The sequence below is a fragment of the Pseudophryne corroboree genome, chromosome 4 (genome assembly GCF_028390025.1).
Source record: "Pseudophryne corroboree isolate aPseCor3 chromosome 4, aPseCor3.hap2, whole genome shotgun sequence".
In the NCBI taxonomy this organism is placed as follows: Eukaryota; Metazoa; Chordata; class Amphibia; order Anura; family Myobatrachidae; genus Pseudophryne; species Pseudophryne corroboree.
In genome coordinates, this window is record NC_086447.1 from 269,862,820 (window position 1) to 269,880,803 (window position 17,984).

The 17,984-nt window shown below is 49.7% G+C and overlaps 1 protein-coding gene across 1 annotated transcript in view; it reads right to left on the minus strand.

Moving 5' to 3' along the window:
- Positions 1 to 17,954, minus strand: part of SSR3 (signal sequence receptor subunit 3) — a 28,617-nt gene extending 10,663 nt beyond the window's left edge. Inside the window, exons 1-2 of the mRNA XM_063916120.1 lie at positions 17,728 to 17,954; positions 15,962 to 16,088 (exon numbers count right to left, since the gene is read on the minus strand). Of these exons, the coding sequence (XP_063772190.1) occupies positions 15,962 to 16,088; positions 17,728 to 17,860 (260 nt within the window). The 5' untranslated portion in view covers positions 17,861 to 17,954. The remainder of the gene's footprint in view (positions 1 to 15,961; positions 16,089 to 17,727) is intronic.
- Positions 17,955 to 17,984: the final 30 nt, after the last annotated feature.

Consider the following 17,984-nt stretch of genomic DNA (forward strand, 5'->3'; position numbering starts at 1 on the left):
CATCTGAAAAGATGAGACCACTTTTGGCAGGAATTGAGGACGAGTCCCCAATTCTGCTCTATCCATATGGAAAACCAGATAGGGGCTTTTATGTGATAAAGCCGCTAATTCCGACACTTGCCTAGCCGAAGCCAAGGCTAATAACATGACCACCTTCCAAGTGAGATATTTCAACTCCACCGTTTTAAGTGGTTCAAACCAGTGTGACTTAAGGAAACTTAACACCATGTTAAGGTCCCAAGGTGCCACCGGAGGTACAAAAGGAGGCTGAATATGCAGTACTCCCTTCACAAAAGTTTGTACTTCAGGGAGAGGCCAATTCCTTTTGAAAGAAAAATGGATAAAGCGGAAATCTGAACCTTAATAGAGCCTAATTTTAGGCCCAAATTCACTCCAGTTTGTAGGAAGTGAAGGAAGCGGCCCAGATGGAATTCTTCCGTAGGAGCATTCTTGGCCTCACACCAAGAAACATATTTTCGCTGTATACGGTGATAAAGTTTAGATGTCACGTCCTTCCTAGCCTTTATTAGCGTAGGAATGACCTCATCCGGAATACCCTTTTCCGCTAGGATCCGGCGTTCAACCGCCATGCCGTCAAACGCAGCCGCGGTAAGTCTTGGAACAGACAGGGCCCCTGTTGCAACAGGTCCCGTCTTAGAGGAAGAGGCCACGGATCTTCTGTGAGCATTTCCTGCAGATCCAGATACCAGGTCCTTCGTGGCCAATCTGGAACAATGAGGATTGTTCTCACTCCTCTTTTTCTTACTATTCTCAACACCTTGGGTATGAGAGGAAGAGGAGGAAATACATAAACCGACCGGAACACCCACGGTGTCACTAGGGCGTCTACAGCTACTGCCTGAGGGTCTCTTGACCTGGCAAATACCTCTGTAGCTTTCTGTTGAGGCGGGACGCCATCATGTCTATCTGGGGCAGTCCCCACCGACTTGTAATCTGTGCGAAGACTTCCTGATGAAGTCCCCACTCTCCTGGATGCAAGTCGTGTCTGCTGAGGAAGTCTGCTTCCCAGTTGTCCACTCCCAGAATGAACACTGCTGACAATGCGCTTACATGATTCTCCGCCCAGCGAAGAATTCTGGTGGCTTCCGACATCGCCACTCTGCTCCTTGTTTCGCCTTGGCGGTTTACAGGAGCTACTGCGGTGACGTTGTCTGACTGGATCAGAACCGGTTGGTCGCGAAGTAAGGTCTCCGCTTGACGTAGGGCGTTGTATATGGCCCTCAGTTCAAGGATGTTGATGTGAAGACAAGTCTCTTGACTTGACCAAAGACCTTGGAAATTTCTTCATTGTGTGACTGCTCCCCAACCTCGGAGGCTCGCGTCCGTGGTCACCAGGATCCAGTCCTGAATGCCGAACCTGCGGCCCTCTAGAAGGTGAGCACTCTGCAGCCACCACAGGAGAGATACCCTGGCCCTGGGGGACAGGGTGATCAACTGATGAATCTGTAGATGAGACCCGGACCACTTGTCCAGTAGGTCCAATTGGAAGATCCTTGCATGGAACCTGCCGAAGGGAATGGCCTTGTATGATGCCACCATATTTCCCAGGACTCGAGTGCAGTGATGCACTAACACCTGTTTTGGTTTCAATAGGTTCCTGATCAGAGTCATAAGTTCCTGGGCCTTTTCTATCGGAAGATAAACTCTTTTCTGGTCCGTATCCAGAATCATGCCCAAGAAAGTCAGACGAGTCGTAGGAACCAACTGGGACTTCGGGATATTGAGAATCCAGCCTTGTTGCTGTAACACCTTCAGTGAAAGTGATACGTTGTTCAGCAACTGCTCTCTTGATCTCGCTTTTATGAGGAGATCGTCCAAGTATGGGATAATTGTGACACCTTGCTTTCGCAGGAGCACCATCATTTCCGCCATTACCTTGGTGAAAATTCTCGGGCCGTGGAGAGACCAAACGGCAACGTCTGAAATTGGTAATGACAATCCTGTACCGCAAATCTTAGGTACGCCTGATGAGGTGGATAAATGGGAACATGAAGGTATGCATCCTTTATGTCCAGAGATACCATAAATCCCCCCCCTTCCAGGCTGGCGATGACCGCTCTCAGCGATTCCATCTTCAACTTGAACCTTTTCAAGTATAGGTTCAGGGATTTTAAATTTAATATGGGTCTGACCGAACCGTCCAGTTTCGGGACTACAAACAGGGTCGAGTAATATCCCCTTCCTTGTTGAAGCAGGGGAACCTTGACCATCACCTGTTGAAGATACAATTTGTGAATTGCATTTAACACTATATCCCTTTCCTGGGGAGAAGATGGTAGAGCCGATTTGAAAAACCGGCGAGGAGGCACCTCTTCGAATTCCAGCTCGTAACCCTGGGAAACAATTTCTATTGCCCAGGGATCCACCTGTGAGTGAACCCAGATGTGGCTGAAAATTCAAAGACGTGCCCCCACTGGGGCGGACTCCCTTAGCGGAGCCCCAGCGTCATGCGGTGGATTTTGTAGAGGCCGGGGAGGACTTCTGTTCCTGGGAACTAGCTGTGTTGTGCAGCTTTTTCCCTCTGCCAAGAAAGGACGCACCTCGTACTTTCTTGTTTCTCTGTGATCGAAAGGACTGCATTTGATAATGTGGTGCTTTCTTAGGCTGTGAGGGAATATAAGGCAAAAAATTAGATTTACCAGCTGTGGAGACCAGGGCCGAGAGACCTTCTCCAAACAATTCCTCACCCTTGTAAGGTAAAACCTCCATATGCCTCTTTGAGTCGGCATCACCTGTCCATTGCCGGGTCCATAGGACTCGCCTAGCAGAAATTGACATAGCGTTGATTCTAGAACCCAGTAGACTAATGTCTCTTTGAGCATCTCTCATATATAGGACAGCATCTTTTATATGCCCTAGGGTCAATAAAATGGTATCCTTATCTAGGGTCTCAATCTCCGCTGATAAGGTATCTGTCCATGCTGCTACAGCGCTACAAACCCAGGCCGACGCAACTGCCGGTCTGAGTAAGGTACCAGAATGTGTGTAAATTGACTTCAGCTTAACCTCCTGCTTGCGGTCAGCAGGATCCCTGAGGGTAGCCGTATCCTGGGATGGCAGCGCTACCTTCTTGGATAAGCGTGTCAATGCTTTGTCCACCTTAGGGGAGGATTCCCACCGTATCCTGTCCGTTGGCGGGAAAGGATACGCCATAAGAATCCTTTTGGGAATCTGCAGTTTTTTGTCTGGAGATTCCCAAGCTTTTTCACATAATTCGTTCAACTCATGTGAGGGGGGAAAGGTTACCTCAAGTTTCTTTCCCTTATACATGTGTACCCTCGTGTCAGGGACAGGGGGTTCCTCTGTGATATGCAAAACATCTTTTATTGCAATAATCATATACATTTAGCCAATTTTGGCTGTAATTTTGCATCATCGTAGACGACACTGGAGTCAGAATCCGTGTCGGTATCTGTATCTATTATTTGGGATAGTGGGCGCTTTTTCTTCTCATACTCACCCGGCTTCTATCTTCCGGCTCTGTGAGGAGGACGGCGGCGCGGCTGCGGGACAAACTCCAGGGTGAGACCTGTGTTCAGACTCCCTCTGGAGCTAAAGGTGTCCAGTAGCCTAAGAAACAGAGCCCTGAAACTCACAGAAGTAGGTCTGCTTCTCTCTCCTCAGTCCCTCGATGCAGGGAGTCTGTTGCCAGCAGCCTCCCTGAAAATAAAAAACCTAACAAATATACTTTCTGACAGGAAGCTCAGGAGAGCTCCCTGTAGTGCACCCATCTCCTCTGGGCACAGTATCAAACTGAGGTCTGGAGGAGGGGCATAGAGGGAGGAGCCGGTGCACACCCAGACCTAAAGTCTTTCTTAAAGTGCCCATGTCTCCAGCAGAGCCCGTCTATCCCCATGGTCCTTACGGAGTCCCCAGCATCCTCTAGGACGTAAGAGAAATAATAAGAATTTACTCACCGGTAATTCTATTTCTCGTAGTCCGTAGTGGATGCTGGGAACTCCGTAAGGACCATGGGGATAGACGGCTCCGCAGGAGACTGGGCACATCTAAAGAAAGAATTAGGACTATCTGGTGTGCACTGGCTCCTCCCCCTATGACCCTCCTCCAAGCCTCAGTTAGGACACTGTGCCCGGAAGAGCTGACACAATAAGGAAGGATTTTTGAATCCCGGGTAAGACTCATACCAGCCACACCGTATAACTCGTGATAGGAACCCCGGTTAACAGTATGATAACAAAAGGAGCCTCTGAACAGATGGCTCGCAATAATAACCCGATTTTTGTAACAATAACTATTTACAAGTATTGCAGACAATCCGCACTTGGGATGGGCGCCCAGCATCCACTACGGACTACGAGAAATAGAATTACCGGTGAGTAAATTCTTATTTTCTCTGACGTCCTAGTGGATGCTGGGAACTCCATAAGGACCATGGGGATTATACCAAAGCTCCCAAACGGGCGGGAGAGTGCGGACGACTCTGCAACACCGAATGAGAGAACTCCAGGTCCTCCTCAGCCAGGGTATCAAATTTGTAGAATTTTGCAAACGTGTTTGCCCCTGACCAAGTAGCAGCTCGGCAAAGTTGTAAAGCCGAGACCCCTCGGGCAGCCGCCCAAGATGAGCCCACCTTCCTTGTGGAATGGGCTTTTACAGATTTAGGCTGCGGTAGTCCTACCGCAGAATGCGCCAGCTGAATAGTGCTACAAATCCAGCGCGCAATAGTCTGCTTAGAAGCAGGAGCACCCAGTTTGTTGGGTGCATACAGGATAAAAAGCGAGTCAGTTTTCCTGACTCCAGCCGTCCTGGAAACATAAATTTTCAGGGCCCTGACTACGTCCAGTAACTTGGAATCCTCCAAGTTCCCAGTAGCCGCAGGCACCACAATAGGCTGGTTCAAGTGAAACGCTGATACCACCTTCGGGAGAAACTGAGGACGAGTCCTCAATTCTGCCCTATCCATATGGAAAATCAGATAAGGGCTTTTATAGGACAAAGCCGCCAATTCTGACACATGCCTGGCCGAAGCCAGGGCCAACAGCATGACCACTTTCCACGTGAGATATTTCAAATCCACAGTCTTAAGTGGTTCAAACCAATGTGATTTTAGGAACTCCAAAACCACATTGAGATCCCAAGGTGCCACTGGGGGCACAAAAGGAGGCTGAATATGCAGAACTCCCTTGACCAAAGTCTGAACTTCAGGCAGGGAAGCCAGTTCTTTCTGGAAGAAAATCGACAGGGCCGAAATCTGGACCTTAATGGACCCCAATTTGAGGCCCAACGTCACCCCTGTTTGCAGGAAATGCAGGAATCAACCCAGTTGAAATTCCTCTGTTGGGGCCTTCCTGGCCTCACACCAAGCAACATATTTTCGCCAAATGCGGTGATAAAGGTTTGCGGTGACATCCTTCCTGGCTTTGATCAGGGTAGGAATGACTTCCTCTGGAATACTCCTTTCCTTCAGGATCCGGTGTTCAACCGCCATGCCGTCAAACGCAGCCGCGGTAAGTCTTGGAACAGACAGGGCCCCTGCTGCAGCAGGTCCTGTCTGAGCGGCAGAGGCCAAGGGTCCTCTGAAAGCATCTCTTGAAGTTCCGGGCACCAAGCTCTTCTTGGCCAATCCGGAACCACGAGTATAGTTTTCACTCCTCGCCTTCGTATTATTCTCAGTACCTTGGGAATGAGAGGCAGAGGAGGAAACACATAAACCAACTGGTACACCCACGGTGTTACTAGAGCGTCCACAGCGATCGCCTGAGGGTCCCTTGACCTGGCGCAATATCTTTTTAGCTTTTTGTTGAGGCGGGACGCCATCATGTCCACCTGTGGTCTTTCCCACCGGTTTACCAGCATTTGGAAGACTTCTGGATGAAGTCCCCATTCTCCCGGGTGGAGGTCGTGCCTGCTGAGGAAGTCTGCTTCCCAGTTGTCCACTCCTGGAATGAACACTGCTGTCAGTGCTAACACATGATTTTCCGCCCATCGGAGAATCCTTGTGGCTTCTGCCATTGCCCTCCTGCTTCTTGTGCCGCCCTGTCTGTTTACATGGGCGACCGCCGTGATGTTGTCTGATTGGATCAGTACCGGCTGGTTCTGAAGCAGGGGCCTTGCTTGGCTTAGGGCATTGTAAATGGCCCTTAGCTCCAGAATATTTATGTGAAGCGAAATCTCCTGATTTGACCACAGTCCTTGGAAATTTCTTCCCTGTGTGACTGCCCCCCAGCCCCGAAGGCTGGCATCCGTGGTCACCAGGACCCAGTCCTGTATTCCGAATCTGCGGCCCTCTAGTAGATGAGCCCTCTGCAGCGACACCCTGGTCCTTGCCGACAGGGTTATCCGCTGTTGCATCTGGAGATGGGACCCGGACCATTTGTCCAACAGGTCCCACTGGAAAGTCCTTGCGTGGAACCTTCCGAATGGAATTGCTTCGTACGAAGCTACCATTTTTCCCAGGACTCGTGTGCATTGATGTACCGACACCTGTCCCGGTTTTAGGAGGTCTCTGACTAGAGATGACAACTACTCGGCTTTTTCCACTGGAAGAAACACTTTTTTCTGGTCTGTGTCCAGAATCATTCCCAGGAACAGAAGACGTGTCGTCGGGACCAGCTGTGACTTTGGAATATTGAGAATCCAGCCGTGCTGTTGTAGCACTTCCCGAGAAAGTGCTACCCCCACTACCAACTGTTCCTTGGACCTCGCCTTTATCAGGAGATCGTCCAAGTACGGGATAATTAAAACTCCCTTCTTGCGAAGGAGTATCATCATTTCGGCCATTACCTTGGTAAAGACCCTCGGTGCCGTGGATAACCCAAACGGCAGCGTCTGGAACAGATAGTGACAGTCCTGTACCACAAATCTGAGGTACTCCTGGTGAGGGGGGTAAATGGGGACATGTAGGTACGCATCCTTGATGTCCAGGGAGACCATGTAATCCCCCTCGTCCAGGCTCGCAATAACCGCCCTGAGCGATTCCATCTTGAACTTGAACCTTTTGATATAAGTGTTCAAGGCTTTTAAATTTAAGATGGGTCTCACCGAACCGTCCGGTTTCGGTACCACAAACATTGTGGAACAGTAACCCTTTCCTTGGATAGCCACCAACACTGCCTCCCTGGCAGAGGGAGTTGTTGGTAAGGCAGATTTTAGAAAACGGCAGGGGGGGGGGGGGGACACACACGTCTTGAATTGCAGCCTGTACCCCTGGGATACTACTTGAAGGGTCCAGGGATCCACCTGTGAGAGAGCCCACTGTGTGCTGAAATTTCTGAGACGGGCCCCCACCGTACCCGGGTCCGCCTGTGAAGCCCCAGCGTCATGCTGTGGACTTACCGGACGCGGGGGAGGACTTTTGCTCTTGGGAACTGGCTGTATGCTGCAGCTTTTTCCCTCTACCTTTGCCTCTCGGCAGAAAGGACGCGCCTCGAGCCCTCTTGTGTTTTTGGGGCCGAAAGGACTGTACTTGATTATACGGTGCTTTCTTTTGCTGTGGGGTAGCTTGTGGCAAAAATGTCGATTTCCCAGCCGTAGCTGTGGAAACGAGGTCTGAAAGACCATCCCCAAACAGTTCCACCCCCTTATAAGGCAAAACTTCCATGTGCCTTTTTGAATCGGCATCACCTGACCACTGCCGAGTCCATAACCCCCTTCTGGCGGCAATGGACATTGCACTTATTTTTGATGCCAGCCGGCAAATATCCCTCTGTGCATCACGCATGTATAAGACAGCGTCTTTTATATGCTCTACTGTCAGCAAAATATTGTCCCTATCCAGGGTATCAATATTATCCAACAGGGAATCTGACCACGCAGCAGCAGCACTGCATATCCATGCTGATGCAATCGCTGGTCGCAATATAATGCCCGTGTGTGTATATATATAGCTTTTAGGGTAGCTTCCTGCTTTCTATCGGCAGGATCCTTTAGGGCGGCCGTATCCGGAGACGGTAGTGCCACCTGTTTTGATAAACGTGTAAGCGCTTTATCTACCCTAGGGGATGTTTCCCAACGTGACCTATCCTCTGGCGGGAAAGGGTACGCTGCCAATAACCGTTTAGAAATTATCAATTTCTTATCGGGGGAAGTCCAGGCTTCCGCACACACCTCATTTAATTCCTCAGATGCAGGAAAAACTACTGGGAGTTTTTTCTCACCGAACATAATACCCTTTTTTGTGGTACCTGGGGTACCATCAGAAATGTGTAATACATTTTTTATTGCCTCAATCATGTAACGGGTGGACCTATTGGAGGGTACACTAGTCTCATCGTCGTCGACACTGGAGTCGGTATCCGTGTCGACATCTGTGTCTGCCATCTGAGGTAGCGGGCGTTTTAAAGCCCCTGATGACATTTGAGACGCTGGAACAGTCACAAGCTGAGTAGCCGGCTGTCCTATGTCGTCAAACCTTTTATGTAAGGAGCTGACACTGTCACGTAATTCCTTCCATAAGTCCATCCACACAGGTGTCGACCCTTCAGGGGGTGACAACACACTTACAGGCATTTGCTCTGCCTTCACATCATTTTCCTCCTCATACATGTCGACACAGCGGTACCGACACACAGCACACACACAGGGAATGCTCTGACAGAGGACAGGACCCCACAAAGCCCTTTGGGGAGACAGAGGGAGAGTATGCCAGCACACACCAGAGCGCTATATACCACAGGGATATCACCTATAAAGTGTGTTTTCCCCTTATAGCTGCATATATATTATACTGCGCCTAAATTTGTGCCCCCCCTCTCTTTTTTACCCTTTCTGTAGTGCAGGACTGCAGGGGAGAGCCAGGGAGCGATCCTTCCAGCGGAGCTGTGAGGGAAAATGGCGCCAGTGTGCTGAGGGAGATGGCTCCGCCCCTTTTTCGGCGGGCTTTCTCACGCTATTTTAAGATTTCTGGCAGGGGTTAATATACACCTATATAGCCTCTGGGGCTATATATGGTGTCAGTTTGCCAGCCAAGGTGTTATTTATTGCTGCTCAGGGCGCCTCCCCCCCAGCGCCCTGCACCCATCAGTGACCGCAGTGTGTGGTGTGCATGAGGAGCAATGGCGCACAGCTGCAGTGCTGTGCGCTACCTTGGAGAAGACAGAAGTCTTCAGCCGCCGATTTTCCGGACCTTCTTGCTTCTGGCTCTGTAAGGGGGACGGCGGCGCGGCTCCGGGAACGGACGACGAGGTCGGGTCCTGTGTGCGATCCCTCTGGAGCTAATGGTGTCCAGTAGCCTAAGAAGCCCAAGCTACCACCACTTAGGTAGGTTCGCTTCTTCTCCCCTTAGTCCCTCGGTGCAGTGAGCCTGTTGCCAGCAGGTCTCACTGTAAAATAAAAAACCTAAATTATACTTTCTTTCTAGGAGCTCAGGAGAGCCCCTAGTGTGCATCCAGCTCAGCCGGACACAGAAATCTGAGGCTTGGAGGAGGGTCATAGGGGGAGGAGCCAGTGCACACCAGATAGTCCTAATTCTTTCTTTAGATGTGCCCAGTCTCCTGCGGAGCCGTCTATCCCCATGGTCCTTACGGAGTTCCCAGCATCCACTAGGACGTCAGAGAAATATATTTTATTATATGTAAAGGGCCATACACACTAGACGATTTTTTTTTTTTTTTTTTTTAACAGATATGGACGATAAACGATTTTGAACAATATACAGTTCAAGTCGTCTAGTGTGTATGGCCCCCCCCCGACGGCCGATGCACGCACCCGTGCTCGTTAAGAGCAGGTCGCGGGTCGTCCGCGCATGCAGCTCAATGTGAGCAATGTCACTTGTGACATTGCTCATCACGGCATGTGTGTACGGAGCCGCGAAGAGCGATGTCCACAAAGTGACATTGCTCACCCTCCTACAGGCGGCTCCCTCCCCTCCAGCGGCTTCATATCTGACCCGCTGACAGCTCAGCGTGTCTCCCCTCCAGCAGCTTCATTGTAGCTGAGCCGCTGAAGGGGAGATGCTGACCGCTCAGCATCTCCGTTCACTGCCCCACCTATGAGGTTATAAACCCACTCTGCCACCAACGTAATTAAAAATAAGAATTTACTTACCGATAATTCTATTTCTCATAGTCCGTAGTGGATGCTGGGAACTCCGTAAGGACCATGGGGAATAGCGGCTCCGCAGGAGACTGGGCACAAAAAGTAAAAGCTTTAGACTAGCTGGTGTGCACTGGCTCCTCCCCCTATGACCCTCCTCCAAGCCTCAGTTAATATACTGTGCCCGGACGAGCGTACATAATAAGGAAGGATCTTGAATCCCGGGTAAGACTCATACCAGCCACACCAATCACACCGTACAACTCGTGATCTGAACCCAGTTAACAGTATGATAACCGTAGGAGCCTCTGAAAAGATGGCTTCCAACAATAAACAACCCGATTTGTTTGTAACAATAACTATATACAAGTATTGCAGACAATCCGCACTTGGGATGGGCGCCCAGCATCCACTACGGACTATGAGAAATAGAATTATCGGTAAGTAAATTCTTATTTTCTCTGACGTCCTAGTGGATGCTGGGAACTCCGTAAGGACCATGGGGATTATACCAAAGCTCCCAAACGGGCGGGAGAGTGCGGATGACTCTGCAGCACCGAATGAGAGAACTCCAGGTCCTCCTCAGCCAGGGTATCAAATTTGTAGAATTTAGCAAACGTGTTTGCCCCTGACCAAGTAGCTGCTCGGCAAAGTTGTAAAGCCGAGACCCCTCGGGCAGCCGCCCAAGATGAGCCCACCTTCCTTGTGGAATGGGCTTTAACAGATTTTGGCTGTGGCAGGCCTGCCACAGAATGTGCAAGTTGAATTGTACTACAAATCCAACGAGCAATCGTCTGCTTAGAAGCAGGAGCACCCAGCTTGTTGGGTGCATACAGTATAAACAGCGAGTCAGATTTTCTGACTCCAGCCGTCCTGGAAAAATATATTTTCAGGGCCCTGACTACGTCCAGCAACTTGGAGTCCTCCAAGTCCCTAGTAGCCACAGGTACCACAATAGGTTGATTCATGTGAAACGCTGAAACCACCTTAGGGAGAAATTGAGGACGAGTCCTCAATTCCGCCCTATCCGAATGAAATATCAGGTAAGGGCTTTTATAGGATAAAGCCGCCAATTCTGATACGCGCCTGGCTGAAGCCAGGGCCAACAGCATTACCACTTTCCATGTGAGATATTTCAAATCCACTGTGGCAAGTGGTTCAAACCAATGTGATTTTAGGAACCCTAAAACTACATTGAGATCCCAAGGTGCCACTGGGGGCACAAAAGGAGGCTGTATATGCAGTACCCCTTTGACAAACGTCTGAACTTCAGGCAGTGAAGCCAGTTCTTTCTGGAAGAAGATCGACAGGGCCGAAATTTGAACCTTAATGGATCCTAATTTTAGGCCCATAGACAATCCTGCTTGCAGGAAATGTAGGAAACGACCCAGTTGAAATTCCTCCGTAGGGGCCTTCTTGGCCTCACACCACGCAACATATTTTCGCCAAATGCGATGATAATGTTTTGCAGTTACATCCTTCCTGGCCTTGATCAGGGTAGGGATGACTTCATCTGGAATGCCTTTTTCCTTCAGGATCCGGCGTTCAACCGCCATGCCGTCAAACGCAGCCGCGGTAAGTCTTGGAACAGACAAGGTCCCTGCTGGAGCAGGTCCTTCCTTAGAGGTAGAGGCCACGGGTCCTCCGTGAGCATCTCTTGCAGTTCCGGGTACCAAGTCCTTCTTGGCCAATCCGGAGCCACGAGTATCGTTCTTACTCCCCTTTGCCGTATAATTCTCAGTACCTTGGGTATGAGAGGCAGAGGAGGGAACACATACACTGACTGGTACACCCATGGTGTTACCAGAGCGTCCACAGCTATTGCCTGAGGGTCTCTTGACCTGGCGCAATACCTGTCCAGTTTTTTGTTGAGGCGGGACGCCATCATGTCCACCATTGGTCTTTCCCAACGGACCACAATCATGTGGAAGACTTCTGGATGAAGTCCCCACTCTCCCGGGTGAAGATCGTGTCTGCTGAGGAAATCTGCTTCCCAGTTGTCCACTCCCGGGATGAACACTGCTGACAGTGCTATCACATGATTTTCCGCCCAGCGAAGAATCCTTGCAGCTTCTGCCATTGCCCTCCTGCTTCTTGTGCCGCCCTGTCTGTTTACGTGGGCGACTGCCGTGATGTTGTCCGACTGGATCAACACCGGCTGACCCTGAAGCAGAGGTTTTGCCAGGCTTAGAGCATTGTGGATTGCTCTTAGTTCCAGTATATTTATTGTGAAGAGACGTCTCCAGGCTTGACCACACGCCCTGGAAGTTTCTTCCCTGTGTGACCGCTCCCCAGCCTCTCAGGCTGGCATCCGTGGTCACTAGGACCCAGTTCTGTATGCCGAATCTGCGGCCCTCTAACAGATGAGCACTCTGCAACCACCATAGCAGAGACACCCTTGTCCTTGGCGACAGGTTTATCCGCTGATGCATCTGCAGATGCGATCCGGACCACTTGTCCAGCAGATCCCACTGAAAAATTCGTGCATGGAATCTGCCGAATGGAATCGCTTCGTAAGAAGCCACCATTTTTCCCAGGACTCTTGTGCATTGATGCACAGACACTTTTCCTGGTTTTAGGAGGTTCCTGACGAGTTCGGATAACTCCCTGGCTTTCTCCTCCGGAAGAAACACCTTTTTCTGAACAGTGTCCAGAATCATCCCTAGGAACAGCAAACGTGTCGTCGGGATCAGTTGGGATTTTGGAAAATTCAGAATCCACCCGTGCTGTTGGAGCACTACTTGAGTTAGTGCTACTCCGACCTCCAGCTGTTCTCTGGACCTTGCCCTTATCAGGAGATCGTCCAAGTAAGGGATAATTAATACGCCTTTTCTTCGAAGAAGGATCATCATTTCGGCCATTACCTTGGTAAAGACCCGGGGTGCCGTGGACAATCCAAACGGCAGCGTCTGAAACTGATAATGACAGTTTTGTACCACGAACCTGAGGTACCCTTGGTGTGAAGGGCAAATTGGGACATGGAGGTAAGCATCCTTGATGTCCAAGGACACCATAAAGTCCCCTTCTTCCAGATTCGCTATCACTGCTCTGAGTGACTCCATCTTGAACTTGAATTTTTGTATGTACAGGTTCAGAGATTTCAGATTTAGAATAGGTCTTACCGAGCCGTCCGGCTTCGGTACCACAAATAGCGTGGAGTAATACCCCTTTCCCTGTTGTAAAAGGGGTACCTTGACTATCACCTGCTGAGAATACAGCTTGTGAATGGCTTCCAATACCGTCGCCCTGTCGGAGGGAGACGTTGGCAAAGCAGACTTTAGGAACCGGCGAGGGGGAGACGTCTCGAATTCCAACCTGTAACCCTGAGATACTACCTGCCAGGGGTCCACCTGCGAGTGAGCCCACTGTGCGCTGAAATTCTTGAGGCGACCCCCCACCGCCCCTGAGTCCGCTTGTAAGGTCCCAGCGTCATGCTGAGGCCTTTGCAGAAGCCGGGGAGGGCTTCTGCTCCTGGGAGGGAGCTGCTTGCTGCAGTCTCTTACCCTTTCCTTTGCCTCGGGGCAGATATGAATGTCCTTTTGCCCGCTTGTTCTTATAGGAACGAAAGGACTGCGGCTGAAAAGACTGCGTCTTTTTCTGCTGGGAGGTGACCTGAGGTAAAAAGGTGGATTTCCCGGCTGTTGCCGTGGCCACCAAATCCGATAAACCGACCCCAAATAATTCCTCCCCTTTATACGGCAATACTTCCATATGCCGTTTGGAATCCGCATCACCTGACCACTGTCGCGTCCATAAACTCAATAAAATATTGTCCCTATCCAGGGTATCAATATTTTCAGTCAGTGATTCCGACCAAGCCACCCCAGCACTGCACATCCAGGCTGAGGCGATTGCTGGTCGCAGTATAACACCAGTATGTGTGTATATACTTTTTAGTGTATTCTCCAGCCTCCTATCAGCTGGGTCCTTGAGGGCGGCCGTTTCTGGAGACGGTAACGCCACTTGTTTTGATAAGCGTGTGAGCGCCTTATCTACCCTAGGGGGTGTTTCCCAGCGCGCCCTAACCTCTGGCGGGAAAGGGTATAACGCCAATAACTTCTTTGAAATTAGCAGTTTTCTATCGGGGGTAACCCACGCTTCATCACACACTTCATTCAATTCCTCTGATTCAGGAAAAACTACAGGTAGTTTTTTCACACCCCACATAATACCCCTTTTTGTGGTACTTGCAGTATCAGAGATATGCAAAGCCTCCTTCATTGCCGTGATCATATAACGTGTGGCCCTACTGGAAAATAAGTTTGTTTATTCACCGTCGACACTAGATTCGGTGTCCGTGTCGGTGTCTGTGTCGACCGACTGAGGTAAAGGGCGTTTTACAGCCCCTGACGGTGTTTGAGACGCCTGGACAGGTACTAACTGGTTTGCCGGCCGTCTCATGTCGTCAACCGACTTTTGCAGCGTGCTGACACTATCACGTAATTCCATAAACAAAGCCATCCATTCCGGTGTCGACTCCCTAGTGGGTGACATCACCATTACAGGCAATTGCTCCGCCTCCACGCCAACATCGTCCTCATACATGTCGACACACACGTACCGACACATAGCAGACACACAGGGAATGCTCTGATAGAAGACAGGACCCCACTAGCCCTTTGGGGAGACAGAGGGAGAGTTTGCCAGCACACACCCAAGCGCTATAATTATATAGGGACAACCTTAAATAAGTGTGTTCCCCTTATAGCAGCTTAAATATTATTAATATCGCCAAATAAGTGCCCCCCCTCTCTGTTTTTACCCTGTTTCTGTAGTGCAGTGCAGGGGAGAGTCTGGGAGCCTTCCTAGCAGCGGAGCTGTGTAGGAAAATGGCGCTGTGTGCTGAGGAGAATAGGCCCCGCCCCCTTTTCGGCGGGCTTCTTCTCCCGTTTTTCTGACAACCTGGCAGGGGTTAAATACATCCATATAGCCCCAGGGGCTATATGTGATGTATTTTTAGCCAGAATAGGTACTTTCATTGCTGCCCAGGGCGCCCCCCCCAGCGCCCTGCACCCTCAGTGACCGTTGGTGTGAAGTGTGCCGAGAGCAATGGCGCACAGCTGCAGTGCTGTGCGCTACCTCATGAAGACTGAGAAGTCTTCAGCCGCCGGTTTCTGGACCTCTTCTCTCTTCGGCATCTGCAAGGGGGTCGGCGGCGCGGCTCCGGTGACCCATCCAGGCTGTACCTGTGATCGTCCCTCTGGAGCTAGTGTCCAGTAGCCTAAGAAGCCAATCCATCCTGCACGCAGGTGAGTTCACTTCTTCTCCCCTAAGTCCCTCGTTGCAGTGAGCCTGTTGCCAGCAGGACTCACTGAAAATAAAAAACCTAACAAACTTTTTCTAAGCAGCTCTTTAGGAGAGCCACCTAGATTGCACCCTGCTCGGACGGGCACAAAAACCTAACTGAGGCTTGGAGGAGGGTCATAGGGGGAGGAGCCAGTACACACCACCTAGTGATCAAACTTTTAATTTTGTGCCCTGTCTCCTGCGGAGCCGCTATTCCCCATGGTCCTGACGGAGTCCCCAGCATCCACTTAGGACGTCAGAGAAATATATAATAGAACCCATCATAATTAATTTTTAATTACGTTGGTGGCACAGTGGAAATATAATTGGTGGGGCAGTAGGTGATAAAAAACTTAATTGGTTCCCCCTTCTACAGCCCTGCCCACACACCCAGAAATGCCTCCCCAATATTAAAATATGTACATAAGGTGCCAATTCCAAAGATATCGTTCAAATTGTTTGAAAAATTGCTTAGTGTGTACACTCAATTTTGTTTGTCAGGGTTCTGTTCTGGGAAGTTCAAGGGAAATTGCTCATCTTCCACATTGGTCATGTCTTCTAGTGTGTAGGGCCCTTAAGAGAATACTGAAGAAACAAGCTAAAGCGAAGTTACCAGCAGACTTTTAAATTGCCACCAATAACTTTCCAGCAAATTACTTACTTGTGTTTAAGGACGAATTTTACATTTTTGTAAGCGAAGGCCACAAGGTAAGTGCTGACCAGAGTCATCACACTGTACAGAACAGCGGACTGCACCAGATCCATGTGCCATATTCTCCAGAATAGCCCTGCATAGGGAAAAAAAGGTAAATAAATATGCACGTTGCTACATATTAGATAATGTATGATGTGTAAATTAACATTATAAATTCTGATGCTAAAGCGCTCATATATTGGAGTTCTGTACAAAATTCATCAAAAGTTAATAGCTGTAAATGTTCTGAGGGGGATGCGGTTCCGCCGGTCACAATATCGATTCCGGGATCCCAAACACTGAATAGCCCGCCAGTTGGCATGCCAACCAATCAGGGACTATTCCCAACCTGTGGCGAAGGGGCTTCGTTGAGCTCGCCCACCCCACCAGCCATCAAAAAGCCAGCATCGGTATGGTGACCAGCGGACACCAACCCATCCCTTCCAAGGAACAATCATAAGTGGACAAGGTCTAATAGCAAAAACTATTTTACACAGCCCAAACGCATACAGAGTATACACCGTATATAATGCTGCTATGCCTGCCCAATATAACGGAGGAAGAAATAATGACTTGTACCAATGTTTAAGGGTTGGACTCACAGGGTGCCGATAAGCTTCTACTGCATGTATACTCTGGAAATACAAGGTATTCCAGCGCAGGGTATCAACTATACCCAGGTGTCAAATGGGGATACCAGCTCACTGTGTTTCCTACAGACTGTACATTAGCTTTCATTATGTGTCAGCTACGAGTATGGTGACCAGTATTAAAACTGCCCCAATATGTTGGATGCTGCAAGCCTTACATTTTACTTGGTGTTTAATATGCCTGTATAGGGGAGCTTTTATACAGATCACAGAAGTACACATTTTGTAGTATTAGGGAGACATATCAGCATTTCAAGTGTCAGTATTCTGATGATGTCTGCATTTTGAACATGTCAGCATAGTGAATGTCTGTATTTTGACTGCAGGCCAATGGGATTATGACAGTCAGTAAATCATACTGAACCCGGCAATAGCACAGTTATGTGCTGACATCAGCAAACAACACATGCAAGGACATACTTCGTAGGAGCAACTACTATGCAAAACACAGAGAGAAATACACCTTTACCGTAAGCCACTAAGCAGGTCACTCATTGTGTGTGTATATACAGATGTAGCCTTGCTCCTGCTTGATGCATACACAATGTGGCATTGCTGTCGTGACTAGTATGCACGTGTGTACACGCGCACATCTATTGGAATTAATGGAGCGATCGCCAACTGCAAATAGTCACAGCTACATCTGTATACACACTGTACATACATAGCCACACTACAAGTATTGAGGGCTAACGAGTCCTGTACTGCTCGGATCACAGGAACAGCTAAACACACAGTAGCAGTTCCATGACCTGTATAATAAAAGGACTTTCTATGGCCACAGACCTCCTCCTCCACGGCTCTTTGTACTGTACCAGTTTCCCCCTGCATAGCAATGCCACAAGCAGCAGCAGTGTGAGAGGCGCTACAGACACTGTCAGGGTATGACTCCCGATGCCCCTATGGGCATACTACCGCATAATAATGACAGCACACATTAGGGGAGCCATAGGAGTGTAGTGAGTATGTGCTGCATTACTCTCTCTGTATGTGATGGAGGTGTATAGGACTCTGCCTGTACGTACAGGGACTCTGTGTGCCACGTCTACGAAATGAATGGGCTGCCGCCCGGGACACACTTACAGATGGGGATAGCTGACACGATGAAGGCGTTGCCGAAGAAGAGTGCGGAGGACTTGGCGGAGAGGTTGCGGCTGAAGTCCTGCAGAAGGAGATCCTCCTCTGACTGCTGCTTGCTGCCGCCTTTAGGAGCCATGATTGTGAAGAGGGAGAGAGGAAGCGACACGTCTCACACTGACTGACCCTCCGCGGCTTCCGTCTCCGCACTGCTACTACTGATTCGTCAGCACTAGGAGACCGGAAACTGATGGGCGGGCCAC